The sequence below is a fragment of the Brienomyrus brachyistius genome, chromosome 3, assembly GCF_023856365.1.
Source record: "Brienomyrus brachyistius isolate T26 chromosome 3, BBRACH_0.4, whole genome shotgun sequence".
Classification (NCBI taxonomy): domain Eukaryota; kingdom Metazoa; phylum Chordata; class Actinopteri; order Osteoglossiformes; family Mormyridae; genus Brienomyrus; species Brienomyrus brachyistius.
In genome coordinates, this window is record NC_064535.1 from 27,967,205 (window position 1) to 27,987,476 (window position 20,272).

At 44.8% G+C, this 20,272-nt stretch overlaps 1 protein-coding gene across 2 annotated transcripts in view; it reads left to right on the forward strand.

Annotated features, from left to right (window-relative positions):
* Positions 1 to 310: 310 nt before the first annotated feature.
* The window catches only part of LOC125738297 (receptor-type tyrosine-protein phosphatase O-like), a 40,593-nt gene continuing 20,631 nt past the window's right edge, over positions 311 to 20,272 (forward strand). For both annotated transcript variants that reach the window (XM_049007138.1, XM_049007139.1), the window contains exons 1-2: positions 311 to 708; positions 19,837 to 20,110. In XM_049007138.1, coding sequence (XP_048863095.1) covers positions 673 to 708; positions 19,837 to 20,110 — 310 coding nt within the window. In that variant the 5' untranslated portion in view covers positions 311 to 672. The remainder of the gene's footprint in view (positions 709 to 19,836; positions 20,111 to 20,272) is intronic.

A 20,272-nucleotide genomic window follows, 5' to 3' on the forward strand; every position in this document is an offset into this window, starting at 1 on the left:
AAGTGACCCTGAAGTACATAGCAGTAACTCCCAGTGCAGGGGGTAAGGCGATATTATGCATGTGTACATGAGAATTTTAGGGAATGATTTTTTTAAAGAAAGGATCAGGTATAAAAGCAACAGAGTTTCTTTGCCGAAAGTCAGACGAAGCAAATGCACGCAGATGAAGCCCCCTCCCCACCCTCGCCCTACCCCCACTAGCATGTGCCCGTGCGCTCATGGCTGGTGTTTTTTGTTGGAGCTGCCATGGGGGATTAGGGCGGGGCGTTGGAGGAGGAGAGCGAGAGAGAGAGAGAGAGAGAGAGTGAGAGAGAGCTGCCTTTCTCTGTGTCAGTCTTGTCCCAAAAGTGATGGGGGGGGTGTCATCTCCGCGTCCATCACGCCGACGCTTCTCGGATGCTTGGGTCGCGCCGGATCGCGCGTTATTCCGGGCCGTGTGAGAGAATCGGATCGGACTGACGCCGGACGCGGCCCCATTGCGGCGTTTCGCGAAATCGGGGAAAGAAGGCAGCATTGTGCGCCTTGGGTCGGCGGAGAGGGTGCACTGCCGGCGGCTTGATGCTGCAAAAAATTCGCCATTGTTTTGATGAATAGGACCCAGCAACGCTGAAATCAGAAATCGCCCCCCCCTCCCCCTTTTTCAAACACATCGGCAAGGAGATAAGCAGTTCAATGTTTTCTCACACGGTATTTCTGCTTTGTATCCAGGTAAGATGTGATCGTATTTTCGGTTGCGTGCACCGCACGTTTTTTCTTTCCGGCCGCTTTTGCCTCGGTGTGCACGATCATTTCATCTGCCTTTTCAAGTTCGAGCTCCCTGAGTTCATTAAGAAATTTTCGAAGCGTTGAAATCCGCTTTACAGCATTATTCCAGTCAAATGTAACGTATCTGCGGTATTTCTTCTGACAAAATAGGTCATTCGGCGTGGTTCCCTTAATAGGTCCCTTAATGACCTATTGCAGGAGGTCTGCTTTCACCAATCTATCGAAAATATCCGGTTATTATTATTATTGCATACAGGGGTGTAAATGTAAAAGTGTAGCGATGCACAGATCATTATTATTTGATCGTCGTTATCAAACATTGTTCGTGTTACTTTGTATCTTCAATAGTACCTGAAGTCCTTGTAAGCCGTCGACGGAGAAACGAAACAATAAGCCTTTTAAACGCCACGCATAACAGTCTGTTAATTGGTTTCTGTTTGTGGAGTTGTGTGCTGCATGGATCTTAAAAGAAGGTTTTAAAAGGCTTTAACCCTCCTTACAGTTTTATGCAGTTTTTAAAAATAGTTGTATTACCAACTAGAAAAATGTAGGCAAAATGCATAAATATGCTGCATGTAATTCCATATGTATATTATCGTAATAGAATTTTTAATGATCTGTTTCTTCTTATCACTATCTAAAGGTGTCATTGAAACTTAAAGACGCGCATCTCTCGTTTATACATGATACAGGTCACCAAAACCATTTTTTATTGAATGTCCATTATTAAAATGTCATACTTTTAAAATGGTGACATGGTCATTTAATATTATTAAAAAATTATATTTACCCACTGAATTGGTCGGGGGAAAATTATGCTGACGGACTGAAGGTGGCATCCGATTCACTGGGTCTCTTAAATTACAATGGAACTGTAGCCCTGCAGTTTCACACCACCTCCTGCTGCGAGAGGTGTTACAAATGGGGGGGGGGGGGGGGAATTGTTAGCCATTGCTCTGACATTACAGTGTTTTAGACCTTAGTTCTAAGGTGCAATACTGCTGTTGAACCCTAGTATACAGAGTTGAAAGCAATGATGTGTGTGTGTGTGTGTGTGTGTGTATGTATGTATGTGTATATATATATATATATATATATATATATATATATATATATATAACGGACTTCAGCGTGCATTCAGGGTTCAAAGAAATCAGAGATATACCCTGTGTGTGTCTGTCTGTCTGTATCCACTGCCCTCATTGTAATGACAAAGCAAATATGTGTCTGTAAGTCTATAAGCACTAATTGTCAGTATTGTGAGCAGGACTAGAATGTTCATTGAAAGCTGGAACCCAAGACTGAGCCTGTACTCCACTACCATGAAACGTATCTCTGCTTTTTATCCAAACTGGTCCCACGCTAGTTTCTGCCTGTGCCTTTGAGTTTCTCAGTTAATAGTGATATAGAAGTAGCACTCTGGATTTGCCTTGTGAGGTTACCAGACGTGTGTAGTTCAGGTCCTTTGCTTGAGATTAATGTTGTTTAGTTCTTCAAACCTTTTGAATCTGAATGCAACAAGGTGCGATGGTCATTTAGGGGACATCATGATGCTTTGTGCAGACGTGCCAGCATGTCTTTGAATTAATATCTGTATGTTTGAATGTAAATCCAAGAATTGGAAGTATAGATGCGCATTTCTGGATCACTAAAGTTAGTTACCACTTTTGTCCTATAACAGTTTCCTGATTAAATTCATTGCACACCTTATCTTTGCTGAGTGTAATTTGCCAGACGTGGACAAGCTGCATGCGTTTTGCAGGAACATCAATACAGATTTGAGTCTGATGCCAGCAGATATTACTCTGTCTCAGGAAATATAGATACTAATGGCCAATATCATTGGATCAATATCATAGGAACTGCTAACAGTCTGCTGAACCCGAGCAGACAGATATTTTAAACCCTAAAATGTTCAGATAAAATGTAAATGTGTGTGTGTGTGTGTGTGTGTGTGTGTGTGTGTGTGTGTGTGTGTGTGTGTGTAGATGTGACAGTATCCCATCCAGGAGACCCATTGCCTTGCCTCCACTTCCTGACTGTGACCTTGTACTGGATAAGCAGTTTGGAAGATGGATGGATGTCCAGTCTGTCGCTCTTCCTGCTTCCCCAGTTGTGGTTGGTTCTTCTATGCGAGATGGTTCTGGAAGAGCACCATCCGGGGATGAAACGCCTGCTGGCACTGCACGCAACCCAGCTCTCTGCGTGCGGTAAAGCTTTGCAAAGCCCATTTTGGGTGCCACTGGATTTATGATGATTATCCAGTGCAGTGAACTCCATTATTCTGCTGATGAGGCTTCTACCTCTTCATCATCGGAATGCTTTGCACATCCCATTGTGCTCCTCTCCAAGGTGGATTCGTTCGATTTTTTTTTTTTTTTTTTTTTTTTTTTTTTTTTTGGGTTTCGCTTTTTAGCAGATTTTTTATTTTTTTTTATTCTAGGCAATTTTTAGAAATGTGTGGGGCCCAGTCCTGGTGAGGCACCTTGAGATGATTGATCTGTTTTTTTTTTTTGGGTTTAAATAAATTTGCCCATTCCTCTGGGAAGCCAGCCACAGATGGCATCTCACCACCTTCTGAAATCACCCCACTGCTGGAGTTTTGGCCAGTTGATCAGTCAGCAATGCGACTAATGGTATGTCCTCTGGCTGGTGTGCCTTTCGTCCTCCTCCTGCCTTGACCTCTGTTACCTTGGAATTACCTATAGCTTAAATGTGACTAACTAGCATCCTAAGTCACCAATTTTCAAATTGGATGTGCGCTGGCAATAAGATCAATGTAAAGTATAGGCTGATGATTCTGTTGAGTCCTTAGATCAGGATCATAGCCAGGAATATTTGGGGGGGGGGCGACATCCTTACTGATAGGTCTCTCTCTAGAACTCTCTTGTTAGATTATGTAGCTTGGGGGGTATTTCCCTTTGTAGATTTCGCTGACTGGGTGACTAGGAGTTCTCAAGGGGGGGGAGGGGTCTCAAAGTCAAATTTTTTCATACTTGCTTATGTACCTAATAGGTGATAAAAAATATTGGGGGAGGCAGGATCCAACCCATTATTTTCCTATGTGGCTCCGTGCCTGGTTTGGAGTGTAATTAGTCGCGTCCTGTATCTCACAGCTCAGAATGTGCTGTAATTTAAATACCGTCTTCCCTCTGGGTTCTTGTGAGCTCCTGTCCCTGGGGCCGCTCCTGTTCCGACGCTGATGTGATCTTCCGGATCTGTTATTCCAGTCATGGAGGCTGCCTCAGTAGGCTGGTCACTTACCCTGCACGGTATGTGGCAGCCGTACTCCGTCTGCCTTGTCGAGGATCATTATTTCTCCCAGCGCCTGACGGTCCTTGGCGAGGCTGGGAGCCGATGGGATGCAGTGGGGCCAAGCAAGCGGAGGGAGAGCTGCCAGACCTCACCACTGTGTGTGTGTGTGTGTGTGTGTGTGTGTGTGTGTGGGCGTGTGTGTGTGTGCATGCGTGTGTTTTTAACACTGTGGCAGGACGGCAAAATGGGGGTTCAATAGGTGGATGAATGTGGGTTACGGAGAAGATCAGCTTGGTTGGCCGGAGCACTCTCCCAGAAGCCTTTGCACTGAAGCAAAGGATGGACAGCAGGGTAATGGAGATGCTGCAGGACCATACTAAGAGCTAACCTTCCTCAAGGCTCATCTGAGATTCTATTGTCATGGTTACAAACTTGGCATCCTTTCGAAAGCTTTGATAGTTAAGTTTACACTTAGACTTTTTCCAGGTTCAGTATGGAATCTGTGGAGGCTTGACCCCAAAATATGAGCTACAGTCAGTTAAATGCTGGAGATTGAAGAAGAGTTTTGTGGTGTGAGCTGGAGTGTGTGTGGCTGAAAGCAGCGTTTCTGTCAGATTTACTGACATGGGACGAGGATAAAGCAGGTTAAATCTGATAGCATTGTAGGCAAATCAACACAGAATGTGAGAGCTAAGTATGTTTTGAGGTGGCATGTTGTTTCAGGGGTTTGCTGACAATACTACTTAAAATGTACATATTTATACATACATTTTTGCCAAGTGACCCCACCCCCCCAAAAAAAAACTAGCTAGTTTTTATTTCATACATAAATTTTTGAACAGCCTCACATCACATGCTAATTTATTTGAACAAAAAGACAAACGGACAAAGTCTCTGCTTCCTCTTAAAACAAAGGTCACATGCAGTGACTTCGGAATGTCCTCAATTACGGGCAAACGTCTCTGGGGCCGTCCGTATTCCTTACGCCCGCCTACAGTCCCGCATCATTTTTGCTAGCCTCTGCCTCGGTCGCCTAGGCGATGCCCTGTAAACACCCCGTTCACCTCCCCCCACCCCCGGTTCGACAAGCACTTGGTTGCTAACTAACTTGAATGATGCCGCAAAATTGCACTTTTGGATGGTCTGCAATCAGTCTTTATTCCTTCCTGCAAAAGCTGCATTTAAGAAGTAAATCGTTACAGTTCACACACACACACAGACACACACACAAGGGGGGAGGGCTCTTTCATCTAGCAGTCCAGTATTGAATAAGAACTTTTATTACTTAGGGTTTTGCTTTTGTATGTTTACCCTGAATGGGGCTGGGGGGGGGTAGATGCAGAAATCTGCTCAGTCTTGGCACATCAATGTGAGACTCTGACTGGGCTGTGAGACTTCATTCTAGCTTTTAGAAAGGGTGTTCAGAATCTAATACTTTGCATTAAAAAGTCCGTTATTAAAATTAATGGCACACAACCTCTTCAGAATTTATTTGGGATAAAAATTCAGCCGCATTAGTTGTTCAGTGCGCAGTATTGTACCCATTCTGGTTGATCATGTTGTAACATCACTGGGTTACAAATCTGTGGTTAACACAGTAATATTTGTGTAAGATGTACCTGCATATTCCTTTAGGAAAGGCAGCCTGAAAATGTCATGGTTGTGATGAATGGGAGTGACCCGTCGAAGCTCCACGAGCAGGTTTTTGGGCTAATTTAGTCATTATCAATCCTGCTTGAGACCCCCTCGACTGCAGTATCCTCTCCAAGTAGCCTGATGCGCAGTGTTTACTCCTCCAGAACACTGCTTTCCGTATCAGCTGCTCTCTGTTTAGCACACAGGTCCCAGAATAACATGAAATGATATCATAAATTTGTAAAGACTGCTGATTGGATGACTGATTCATTTTTTTTATTCCTGGGAGAGGGTGATGTGCAGATGTTTGGAAAACATGTCTGAGTTCCTGGAGGGATTCTGTCTGCGCCTAGCTGTGACACGGTGGTACTGCCAGCCGGCCATTGTGATCAGGTGTCCAGGATTATGTTGTTTTGTGTTTAAATAGGTGGGGGTGTTCTGTGTGTGTTGTTTTCTAATGGGTCGGTTTGTGTGGGGGGGGATGTCTTTGCGAAAGCGATTTGCTCCTGAATACAGATGTCGCCTTTTTACATCTGCTTTTCAAAAATTACAAAAAAAATACTTTGTTTACCATTAACTTTGATTTGCTTCTCAATGTTTTTTTTTTGTGGGTGTGAATGATTTATTGCATTAAAATGGGAATGAAGGGATGGTCAGAGTTTCCAAATAGAGAGAAACCATCTAAATCGGGTCTCCCTGAAAGTTGACTGATGCAATCGTTTAGAGTGGATTTGTATTTGCATTCATTTATCTTTTATCTTAAATCCTGTCTTGCATGCCATCTTGGTGGTGCAAAATTCCCTACTAAATATTGAGTTCTCAGTTATAGCCAGGAAGTGTATTACACTGTGGGGACGAAATGCCCCTTTAGTGTGATAAAAACCCGTTATTTTGTCCTTGTGGGGACGTTTTGTCAGTCACCACAAGGGGAAATTAAATTTAATAAATATCTGTGACTGCAATCAAAACACTAAAATAGGAAAAGGTGTTATTTTGTTTGGTCACTTATGGTTAAGGTTAGGGCTGGGTAGGGGTTAAGGTTGTAATAACTGGGATTAGGGTTTTGCCCATAGAAATGAATGGAGAGTCCCCACAAAGATATAGATTGTGTATGTGGGTGTGTATGTGTATGCTGGGGTGGACAGCAATCCTGTCAAGGGCATTTCCCCTGCTGTGTACCCTGTGATTCTGCTTACACACTAAATACTGCTGCAGTTCATAAATTTGGATATTAATTCAAATCTAGGCTTTTTTGATTGTGCTTGAAGAATATCTCATGAAAAATATGAATAAAATTGCTCCTGGGTAGCATCATGTTAGAGAATATAAAATCGCCGATAACTAATATCTTTCATGCCTGTTCTCTTTTTATTTTCAAGATAGTTGTTAGGACTCTGATAAAATCTCAGCCTCACAATTTAGTGTATGGGGGTAAAAGACTTGAAATGGAAGCTTAACTCTCCCCACTCATTCCTGCTGATTAAATATTGGCTTGCATGCATCTAGGCAGGTGTGACTAACCCTCCCTCTTCCCATACAGGAGATATTTTAGATGGTTCTAGGATTAAACCCAAGCTGAAAACTCCCATATCACTTCTTTTGTGAAATCATAACTTCTTGAGTCCAGTTTCCAAGCTCTGCTGCATTAAAAATTCAGCCAATATTCATTATAATGTGATATAATATGATAGTGCCTTCTTTTTCCATGGAAATCCAACACCATCCACACATCTGAAGAGGTACGACAGCGAGATCCGTATGACGGAAATATAACCTTGAAGGACGCCACTTTGATCCACTTACCGGAAACTTCCTCCTCTTTGACTATGCGGTTACAGTTTAGTATGACAAAAATTTGTTGCTCACTGCGTTTAAAGAATTACAGACCCTTTCCCCCATTTAATACAATGCTACAATTTGTTATGCGGCTAAATGATACAACTTGCAGAGAATTTTCTTTTCATTCTTAAGGCAAATTTATATAGTAGCGTAGTATAGGATAAATTACTCAGGCATTTCAAACATATTAATCAGAGGCGCCAAGCTGTGAGCCAAGCTTTGACACTATTTTAGGACTTAAAGACCTCTGCTCAGTCCCTGTTCAGCTTTACCGAACACCTGTTCAGTGGGTTACTGATGTTATCAGTTTTATTAAAAACATTCATTAAAATCTGTTAGAGAAATGAAGCCCTGAGGTTATATAGCAAAATTTGTAACCTGGAAATAAAGGCCAGATATGCTGTTGTACCACTAAACTGGATTAAGAAGAATGACTCTTTTGGAGTAAGTGGGTGATATTCCTTTTGGAAAGATGCCTTATTTAAACAGTATTAATGTTTACGAGCCACTTTAATGCTCATTAAGTAACACTCCATTGCAGAATTCTTTATTGCACAATTGTAAGAGAATTTACAATAGACTGCTTTAAAATTTACCAGCAGGAACTAAAACAAACCAGTTGCTGTGGTAACTATCTGGTGGCCTCATTTTCGCGAAGGTAGCTACCTGCCGTCAGTTTCTGTGATGATCCCTCCGTAATGATTGCACACTGGGCAGCCTTTTCTCTGTTCAGGTTCCCTGTACTGCTCCTGTGTTCTCTCTCGCTGTGATTGATCGCTGGGTTTTGAAAATGTTCCACTGAGGAGCAGTGGGAGTACGATGCGGGGAGCACAGCGCCGGTGGTGCCGCGGGAGGTTGCCGTTTGCTGCCGTCGGCCGTGCTGGCACAAGCCTCAAAGGCGGGTCTGGGGGCCGTGCCTGTAATCGGTCGCCGATTCAAATCCCAGGGTGGGTAGACGGATGTCACCGTTAGGCCCCTGAGCAAGGCCCTTAACCCCCAACTGCTCCAGGAACTGAGGATAAAAGATTATGTTAAATAAATAGAGTGAATGAATGGTCACTGCCGCCGGGTGCCATCTCTGTTCCCCGGTACAGACGGACCTCTCTTGAGTGTCCACTGTGTTCAGGTGGCCCTCAGCCTTCTTGTACCTCCGCCCCCGACTTCCTGTCGTGGCAGGAGAACGAGCAAGTGCTCGTGACAATGTCCGGAGCTGCCGGGGGAGGGGGGGGCGATGTCCCGTTCAGCCGGAGTCTGATCCTGACCTCTGATCCGGCCCTCGATGATGTATCCCCTGGGCATTTGTCCCAAACGGAGCCCAGCGTACGGCATGTAGATCAGCCGCCATAGAACGATGCTGAAGGTCATGCTCGTCTTCTGGGACGAGCAGCTTTTCCTTCAGAGGGGAATTCGAGCCTCGCTGGCTCGTCCGAGGTGAGGGTCGGGGGCTTGTTTGTGTAAACGCATAGCTCCTGAAGCATGCTGGAAATTCAGAAACGCCTGTAAAATGGCAGCTGTGAAGAGCGAGGGTCTTGCGTTTTTGAGCCCCGCGGTGGTGGTGATGAACGGGGCTGGCTGGAACGGCGCCTCTTGCTGGTTGCGGTGCCCCCTGCTGGTTGCAGCGCTGATGCAGCGTGGCAGGGCCACCCCATTCCCGTTGCCCTCTACACGTCTTTCCTCCGCCTCACACGCCGCTCTTCCGGCAGAGAGGAAGCTCCCCGGCTGACTCGTTGGCGGATGACTGTGCATCTGGCCTCGCGGTGGGGGATGGAGGTGGCTGCTGCTTCCACGTGTCGGGGCATCACTGAGCATTGGACTTTGTGTCCCTTTTGTATATATTTTGCACATATTTGGATATATGGAGAGCCAGACTCATGCATGTACAAAAGTTGAGCTTATTCTCCATTGGCAGAATAGCCAAAATATTTTGCCGTTTGATCTGAGCTGTTTGACAGCATTTGGGTTGTTTGGGGGGTGAGATTAGGGTTTGTGGGGGGGGGGGCAGTGGGTCTCGTGCATTCAAATAGATGATTATTCTGAGAAAAGGGATCTTTGTGGGTGATGTTCCATTGCGGCTTGCTTGGTTTGCCTCTCCTCTGTGGTCATGCAAACAGACCTCTGCTTCCCTAAGACTTTCTTGCCGCTATGAAACATTTGGCTAAAAATAAATGCTCTGGATGTTGCGTTTACGCCCCGAATAATGAATCGGCCGTCTTTCCTCACGCGACGCCGGATGGTCCGGCGTCTCGCGATCGATCGCGAAATTGGTCCCCCGAGCCGCTTAAAGGCGGGGGTGAGAGGGGGGCGTCGGGTCTTTACGTCTCAATGCCGCTTGACAGATGGAGGCCAGTCGCGGGCGTAGCCCTGCTCTGTGCCGGTCCTGTGTGGCTCGCAGTGCACAGTCTGACTCACCTGGGGTCAGCAAACCGGATAAGTCAGTGACTGATATATACTGACGTTCGCCAATGGATACCTGACTGCTGAGGTGATCTGTAGAAACCATATTTCCAGCATATAATGTAGCTCATGATTGATGGTTTATTACCAGGGAAGCGCTTCTGCTCACTTTCCTTCAGGAAAAAAAAAACACTTCTAGAATTCATTATGTGGTTCTATTAAGTGTCTAATATTTTCTCAGAAGTACTGGAATAAAATTTAGGTTTTATGTTTTGTTCAAAGCTGGCAGGACATGAACACGGTGTGGCGCTGGGAGATAAATGCGTGGATACATACGAATTAATCCTCAATACGCTGTTTATTCGGCGCCGATGGTGTGACAGTATTTGTTGTTTGTTTTCGTAGTTTCTGCAATATCTCTGTTGCCTAAAGGAGTATCCGGCTAGACTGAAGATAGTGATTAAGACCGAAATCACTTTTATAAGCTTATTGCAAATGTCAGGCTTATTGAATAAATTAAACCTGTAGACTGGTCAGACTCAGTGGGTAGGGGGCGGGTAAAAGTATGACTGATTATTAACCCCCCACCGCCCCCGCCCCCCCAGCTTCTGGTATTGGATTCCATTTCCCTCTCTTTGACCATTTTAATAAAATCCCTTTGTTCTTTGGCGTCATCTGAGTTTCTGAGAATCCCACAGCTCTGCTCATCCGTTGGTCTTCTAACCAAATGGGCAAATAAGCCCCCTAAGCTTTTGAGATAGGGAGGGTGGGTAATGACTGCAGACGACAGACCCGTCTGCCTGTCCGACCTGAAGCCCTCCCAGGCTTTCAGATGGGCTGCATGACTTGCATCCAGCATTAGACTGCTGCTTTGTGCCTGATTGGCTTTGCGGTCCCGGCCAGTTTCTTGCATCACGCATCGACCCTGTAATTCACGCAGACCTTTAAGTGCTCTTGTAAATGGTGTATTTGCCCTTTTTATAAAACATCAGTGTTGTCGTACAGAGCATTTAAAGCTTTTCCTGGGTTTAAGCCTGTGAAATGAACTACTTTTTTTGGAATATATATTGTCCCAGACATAATTGCGATAAACGATATTATTGTCATTTTAAGGCTATTTTATTTCACTGATATAATGATAATGTAATGGCATAATAATGCAAGTACACCCTTTCAAAAAACAACAGACTTTTAATTCACAAGAGAGATCACACTCCTTACCTGTAATCGGTACGCCTTCCTCGCCTGTAATCGGCACGCGCTTCTTACCTCTTTTTTATTCTCAAGAATATTCAAACATTGTAATTGGAATGCCAAAAAAATCTAAATAAATAAAACATAAATAAACCAATACAACCAAAAAATAGATAAAACACAAATGCGATCTCAGGCTCAGTTTATAAAAAAAATTGCCTAAATATTAAACATTCTTGTGGCCTAATCACAGTATTGCATCACTAATAATCCAACATGCTACAAATACAACATTGTACAGCAACATAAAACAAGGAAATATGACTAATGTGATGAGGCATTGTGCCATTTCAAAATTATCACACGCATATGCTATGTAATCACAGATATAATTGTGGTCAAAAACACAAATGCCGCCATAAACCAACAGTCAGGTGTTCATATGAACAAAGGCACAGATGCTTTACCTGGTCGCATCTGCTGCCAAATCTGTATTTTATTTGTTAACACCAACATGTTTCCTTTTGTGGGGATTAGGGCAGGATCTCTCTGGGGTAACAATGTTACCAGCAGTGCTGAACATTCTCTCTGAGCCAGAGCTTGTTGCACAAATGCACGTGTATTTTTGAGCTAACTTGGCCATTAGAGGAGATCTTCTATGACTATTACACCAACACATCAAGGGATCAAATGATACTGTACATCAAATGCTTCGTCATGGAGGAACTTGGTCAGCTCTGCGTCAGTATGTGCTCTTTTTGGTACCGATACAGTCGGGGTCTGATGGCTTGTGAGTTGGGTTCTTCTGTTCTGGAGCTGCTTCTTCTTGGAGGTTCTGAGCTATCTCTTTCCAAAACCGCTTTGCTGCAGCTCTCACCACCGGCACTTTCTCCACTTCCTTCTTCCTCTTTCATGTGTAGTAGCTCTTAAAGAGCTGATGTTTGACATCCTCCAAGACCTCTGGATCCTCCGTGCTACCATGATACCTCAGATCCAAGATGCTGGCCTTTTTCAGGAGGTCTTGGACTTCAGCTGTGCTGTTTTTCTCTGTCCTGCAAATGCGTTCTCTACCTTTGCTGTCAGTGCATGGTCATTAGGGTCTGGTGATAAAAGTTCGCCATAGTAATGTATTTTCCCCCTGAGAGAATATTCATGAAATTCGGGTTTTGCTGCATCAATAGATTCCAACACTGAAACGTCCTGCCAGGTTGAGTTGAGGTGGCCACATACTCGATCTTCAACCAGGACATGTCTTACAGCTGGGAGTTGCTCCAGAACCCTCTGTCATTTTTCGCTTGATACCCCATCGTGTGGTGACATCCTATGGGAAATATAACATTTGTTTTCTAGTTAGTCTATATCAACATTATTCAACAAATACTGCTTATTACATTTCCTTTGTTTATCACAGATGTAGAATGGTGTGTGAGTGTGCCCTGCGATGGGCTGGCCCCCTATCCTGGGTTGTTCCCTGCCTCGTGCCCATTGCTTCAGGGATAGGGTCCGGTCCCCCCGCGACCCAGTAGGATAAGCGGTTTGGAAAATGGATGGATGGATCACAGATGTAACCAATGATCTAATAGATACACGCTTAGATATATGTTTAACAAAGTACACAGGTCACCAAGTAAGTTAAGCCTTATAGATCGACTTTAAATTAACCATTTCAATATTTTGTGCGGCACATTAACTCGACTCTGTGATTTATCCGTCACTCACCAGTGCTATACTGTTGTAGGAGATTAGCTTCAGCCTGTGACTTCCTCAGGTTTCTCCCTAGCAGGTTGTGGTTGTTGATGTTGATTCCTACAGGGTCCAATGGCACGTGCTATTTGATCTTTGTCACTGTCCAAACCATGGGAAACGGCCAAGTGGAGTTTGTGCCCAAAGCAACTGAGCCATGACCAGCCAAGATGATGTACTGCAGGGACTATGTTAGGACTGGACCAGCCAAGATGATATACTGCAGGGACTATGTTAGGACTGGACCAGCCAAGATGATGTACTGCAGGGACTATGTTAGGACTGGACCGGCCAAGATGATGTACTGCAAAGGACTATGTTAGGACTGGACCAGCCAAGATGATGTACTGCAGGGACTATGTTAGGACTGGACCAGCCAAGATGATGTACTGCAGGGACTATGTTAGGACTGGACCAGCCAAGATGATGTACTGCAGGGACTATGTTAGGACTGGACCAGCCAAGATGATGTACTGCAGGGACTATGTTAGGACTGGACCAGCCAAGATGATGTACTGCAGGGACTATGTTAGGACTGGACCAGCCAAGATGATGTACTGCAGGGAGTATGTTAGGACTGGACCAGCCAAGATGATGTACTGCAGGGAGTATGTTAGGACTGGACCAGCCAAGATGATGTACTGCAAAGGACTATGTTAGGACTGGACCAGCTAAGATTATGTACTGCAGGGACTATGTTAGGACTGGACCAGCTAAGATTATGTACTGCAGGGACTATGTTAGGACTGTTGTCTGTAGTTATACAGGCTCCTCCAATACCCAGTCTGCTAAAGCAAACTGAAGAGCTTCAGCAAGATCATTGGCAGTATGGTTTTGGGGTATGTATCTAGTCTCTAAACACTTTGACCACAGAGTCCAGTCAGCAATGATGTAATGTATGGCCAGGCTGTTGTATGGGGTCTTATTTGAGCTTGATCACATATCTGTATTGGCAGAGTAAAAGGAGACGTCTTTTGTCTTCATCAGAATGTCCTCTTTCATTTTGTTGTACGATTCTGGAATGGCAGTCTGTGAGATGTACATTTTCTTTGGCAATTCATACTGTTTGTCAAAAGTTGGCAGTATATTTTTAAATGCTAGTTTTTCAACCGTGGTTAATAGCTGCATCTCTTTGGCTATATAGCGAATTACGGCGTCTGTGAGCGTGCGCCATTTCGTGCTGTCTCGTTTATTTGCACTGTCGGGCGAAGGAATCTGTAAGAGACAACTGTCACGATGGCCCCTCTCCGAGTCCAGCTGCAGTTTTTGTTCCCAGCTTGGAAAACTGAATTGGTTGGTTATGTTTTAGATGAGCTTTTTGGTCAGTTGTATTGCCACTTTTTCATTGCCACTGTTTATAAACAAAGTCGACATACCGGCTCATTCATGTTAATGTTCCTTCCTCTCTCATTCAGCTAAATGTTTCCACACTGGAGCTGTAGAATGCGGTTTTGAAACTTAACCCATTTGGACTTATTCTTCCAAACTTTCTAGCTGGAATTATGCAGTAGTCGGGGAGAAAATTCCTTTTAAAACGAGTACCTAGGGGCCTCGGGGAGCACCTTATCTTCACCCATCACTGTCCACAGTGTGTGTGGAGGAACTGCCTGATCAGTGCCGGCTACACAGAGTAGAGGTCTGCATTCCCGCGGAACCAGCGGCAAGAGAGTATGGTCTGAGATTCATTTTCACTTTTGAATGTGTGAGTGGGACAATAGAAATGATTCATGGCACCCTGCAAAAAGATAAAAAATAATTGTATTGTATTGTATTGTTCTAATATTTAATTAATTTTAATTAAATGTAATTTTATTAAACTGTTATTCGTGCTGGACAATGAACAGTACATAGGGTATAAGAAATGCACGTTACAAATCCCCCCCCCCCAACAATTAAATTAATTTTAATTAAATGTAATTTTTTGTAATTTTATTAAACTGTTATTCATGCTGGACAGTGAACAGCACATAGGGTATAAGAAATGCACGTTACAAATCCCCCCCCCCCCCCAACAACCCACACAGTGCAGGCCAGGAACTGCAGTCAGGAATCGAATAGGTGGATGTTTCTCAATCTGCAGTCTGCTGCTGATGCTACACATGAAATATCTGCCTCACCTGAGTTCACATAGCATGTAGGAATTCGACGACCAATCAAGGATTCTCTGGGAGCGAGAAGGAACAGACTTGAAAGGTTCAGGTGCGAGCAGAACAATGTCCAGCGGGTGGGTGCCTGACAGAATCTTTATCCTGAGAGTTAAAATCTTGCACAGACATCTAACTCCGAGAGTGAATGAGAGGGTACTTAGATGCATTCTTTGTAAACATGTATGTAAATACAATATCTGGGTCAGAAAAATTATAGAGGTTATGTCCATGTATCGTTCAATAAGTTGAATATCGTATATCATCGCGACAGGCCTATCTGGGGTTAATATGAAGCGTTATCTCGCAGACCAGATTCAAGTGTCCCCAGCAGAGTAGGAGTTATTGGAAGGCAGCGCTGAGAGCTGAATCGCAGTAATTGGTAAATGGACAACAAAGTCCCTTTTTAAAGGACGTCACTGAGCCTTGGGCTACAATCACAAGGTGCTCTACAGTCGCCAGATGGCTTTAGGAGGGAATCGTGGATAATCCGATTCGAGAACTTGTTTATCGTGTTAATTTGTGTTTGGGTGGTTTAACCTGCTTGAATTTGAAAGGCTTGCTTCTGAATATGATGGTGGTTTAGTGGGGACCTGCAGACAGCGCAGGCCAGGAACTGCGATCAGGAACCGGATAGATGGATGCTTCTCAATCTGCAGTCTGCTGTCGACGCTACACATGAAATATCTGCCTCACCTGAGTTTGCATTGTGTGTAGGAACTTGATGACAAATCACAGTTTCTTATACATCTTTGCCTGTTGTGTTCTGTTCTGTTCATGACTAGTATAAGCTGCAGTTTGACACTTAAATTTAATTCACCCAAGTTTTGAGTAGCTTGAGTAGATCATCTATCATCTTTCATCCGCATAATTGACTGGTTAACAGCTCTGTTTCCCGTCGTTTACTTTTGCTGTGATTTGAGTTGATGCCGGCGTCCATCTTACAGCTTTCTTTGACTTCAGAGCAAACAGAAGCTCTTACTAAGCACCCGTCTTTTATGTGTGTTTGTCCCAGGCATTTCCTGTAAGGCCATTCCCCCCCCCTCCCCCCCCCCCGGCTTCTGCTCTGAAGGGAAGGCAGAATCGATCGGGATTGTGTGTTCTGTGGTTTTATTCTGCTTCTGTAACAAACATCTTTGGATTGGATGGCAAAACTTGAGTAAAATTATCCTTTTTTTTATTAAAAGCAAAGGGCTGGCTTTTTGCGCAAGAAAATTTAGAAATGTTCATAAAATGAATGAGATTTAAATGGAAACTTAAGTATACAGAGTCCATTTCCATTTCCCCTATGTATCCAGTGCGGGGTCGTGTTGCGTCTGAAGTCTGTCTCAGGAATCACAGAGCACCTTGATGCCGGTGTAACACGAGGCAGTTTAGAATATTAAAGATATCAAAGTCGGCATCTAAATAAGCCTGAAATGTTGGCGAAAACACAGCCAGGATGCCTCTGATTCCCAGCCCTTGTGCTGCTTAGAGCACGTCTGTGAATTTGTAGGCCGATGCACGGCCCCAGCCTGTCAGGGCGCCTGGGAAGGAATCGACGGAGAAGCTTGCGGATCTTCAAAGGTTTCCCCTGACAGATAGCTTCACGTCCAATCATCACCGATTCGCTGAGCTGGGATCCGTCTCCTTGGCGGTAAGCGCGAGCTCCCGTTAATGATGAGAGAGCTCTGCACATGAAAAGCCAGTTTGGGACCCAGGGGATGCGGAGGAGGACTTCTGCAGATCAGAGACGCCGACTGATTGAGTAATTAAATTAATTGCCTGGAGTGGAGAAGACGTTAGGCGTAGTAGAGACACGGAGAGGCGCCCATGCTGTCCCTGCTGCCTGTCACATAGTCTTTTATGATACTTATTTATTTTAGATAGAAATCCTTTGTTGCTGCCTGGTAGCTGCTACCTAGCTGATGCACCTTATTTTGTGGAAACCAGTATGTGTGCTCATGTTGTGAATCTTCCCCCAACATCGAAATAATACAGCTACTAAAATCAGCATGATCCAATCCCATTTTTATAAAGAACACCCCCTCCCCCCGCATTGGTGTGAAAATGAAAGAATGACACTCTGATCCACCCCCAACCTGAGGTAGGTTAGTTTAGTGACATGGTGCTACGGAGCCTGGCTTAATGAGACGGCACACTTTTTCTCACACAGTGAGAAGGGAGCTCAGGTCGAGTGTGAATGATGGACTGTCACCGCAGGGGTGTTGTGAAATCCCCAGACCACATCTCTCTGCTTTCTACAAAATAAATCCTGAGCTTTATGAAGGAGATCGAAGGGACTTTTCCCCGGCGTGCGTCGCATTAAAGCGGGGCTTCCCGCTTTCCCCCCCCATGCGTTGTTGCCATGGAGACAGTGGTCATGGGAGCCAGAGCACCATCAGGACTGGAGTGTCGATATCTACATTTTTGAAGCGATCGGTTGCAATAAGACCGAACGGACCTCGGGGGAAAAAAGTCATCTGATGGCCATGAGAGGAGCACCATTTGGGCTTGGGACACTTCTCACGGTGACAGGGCGACATGGTGAAGCACTTTCGGTCAGATGTTACCCTCAACAAAGAATATGGCTGAAGCCTTGACTCTCACAGCCTCCAATTAAAGTGGCATAGCTATCTCTGAGTATCTCTGAACTGCGTCTCTTAGAATTGGTGCCTGTGTAGGCTTTAGAGAAGAGCCATCGCAAAGCCTCACAGTCCCTCACAAGCTTGTAGCTACCGGATTCTGTGTCTGGTGACACTCATGACTTTTCTGGTGCTTGACTACTCTTCCGAGCTGCTGCTGACACTAAAATGCCTCCAGCATCCAGGAGGCGCGATCCAGCTTAACCTAGACACCTGAGGGCATCCCGAGACGTCCCCCGAACGCGGCTGCTCTCGCACCAAATGGCACGTGCGGCTTGTGCTCCGGGCAGAATGGCCTGGTGGAATCACGTGACCTGAGGATAGAATAGGGACTTTATTTGGGGTCTGGGAGTGGAGAGCACGTTAACAAAGTGTGGGGGGGAACAAATCAAGAGACGATCGCAAGGCGAAACTGGCGAGGAAAGAGGATGTGGGGTTAGGGTTAGGGATTAAAATCCATCTCGCATTATTGACAGCTAGGTGGAGGTTAATGAATGGGGTGGGGGCTGGGGGTGAATCTTGCTGAGACTCCATGTGGTCTTCGAGCTGTACCAACTCTATGGAGAATGTCTCTTCAATGGCCATACTGAGCAGGTGTTCAACCGACTCTCTTAATACGTCGCTTTGGCATTTTATTTGTTATTCTGCGGTTCTTAAAGGATCGTGAGCCTTAATGAATGTCAACGGTATTTTTCAGGGCAGATAAACAAAAAATTCAGGAATTCAGCATTAGACTTACAATCTTCTTGTTCTTCAGACAGTAAGAAGATGATATGGGGGTGTAAAATGCACTGAGTGGGCTTTATCTGCTTCCCCTGATGTTTCTGAGGTATTTCTCTGCTCGGAGATTTGCCACCTGCCCTTTTTAAGTGAATCAGTCATTTTCAGTCACGCGTGGCATTTCAAAAGTGGAACTGACCTCTGACCCCTGCACTTACTGTCTGCTTCCTGCCAAGACCACCTGTTTCCTGGTTCCTTTTGGGAATCTGATCCAGGCAGAGCAGTAGATAATTGATGATATATAGATGATTTCTCTCATCCAGGTGCTGTACGTTATATTTATTATTTACTTCTTAATGGACCCTGCACACTTTGCTGTTGTTCAGTTCGGTGCCTCTGTGGGTTCTGCTCTGGCCTCAAACGTCCAGGCTGTGGACTCAAACTTCGATTTGGGTTTGTGGAGTTTGGCAGTTCTCCACATGTTTACGTAGGTTTTCCCTCCAGCTCCTCCCGGGAGTGAAATCCCTTTTAGGGTATGTCTGAATTCCCCTTAGTAAAAGTGTATTAATCGTCGTGTATTTGACTGGAATCCCATCCAGGGTGTCTATCAGCATACCCCATCCTTCCAGGGATAGGCTCCAGGCTCGCCTTAAACCTGAACTGGATAAGCACTTCTGGAAAAATGAATTAATGCGGTTTCCGTTTACTTCCTGTGGCAGAGAAACTGGAATCTATACTCAGCCTAAGCGGTGCACTCAGTATCTTCCTGTCATTTCCACCCACTCTGCGGAAAACTGATCGCTAAAAACTATCCAATCAGTCGCATAAAAGGTGAGGGTGTATACTTTGTTTTATTTCCCTGGTTTGTGTCGATATCCCCGACATTGAAATGCAGACCTTAAAATTAGAGCTGCTTGATGTTTGATATTAATATTGCCGTTTCATCCTGTGCTCACGCTGTTGTCACGTTGCGGGGAGTGTGACAGATGGGTCGAGACAATCAGTAAGTCGTGTTAAAATGCAGGAAACACCTGGCAAGCTGTGCAGTTTCATGATTTTATTTATTTTTTTCCTTTTCACGATTGCCCGGTACGTATTACAAAATCAGCCTCAAGTTCTCCGTGGCTGCTCTTGCATAAACTCTGCGTGCGCCCCCCCCCCCCCCGAGCCAGTCATAATCACTTTTGTCTTCGCTGTTTGATTTGCTCATAGTGTGGCATGTTTGTGCGGAATTTCGCAAAAATGAGTAAGGAGAACAGCGAACAAGAACTGGTCACTAAAAGCCTTCCGCTGTAGGGAAGTATTTTGTATTCCACAGAGACGATATTGAGCAAAAGCATGTGGTCTCGGCACGTTTTTTCCGCCTGTTGGCACTGCTGGTGACGGCACCATCGACTTAGTTGACACACACTATTGCTTTATGAATATTGCATTATTTATCTCAAAAATTTCAAATATCACGATGTGAATTTTTGACAGTGTTCTGCAGCCCTGCTTAAAACTCTTCCATTCTTCCTCGGTAGAGCGCTGCCTCCCTCCTCATCAGCGTCAGAGATGAAGGCAGCATTGTCATATCCTTGGAGGCCTCGGACGTGAGGGAAGACACCACTGCATACGCAGTAATAGTGTCTGGCGAGCCCAAGACCCATTTCCTGCAGTTTGAGAACCCCAGCGGAGCCGCGCCCCATCCTCTGGTCTTCAACGCCTCCTACTACGGACTCTGCTACACGGTCAGCCTCGTGGTCAGCAACGGCACAGCGTGGTCAAAGCCAGGGATTCCTGTTAGCATCCTCACAAGTGAGAAATTGCGTTAGTTTGTCCGCTGTCCTGTAACTCTCTGTTGATTCTTCATGTCCCCCAAAAAGTCTACCTCCTTGTTTCATTTTCATCGTTCCCCATAGAGCTGTAAAAAAAGCGATCATTCTGATAAGCGATTAATCATGCGTAAAACCTGTATTA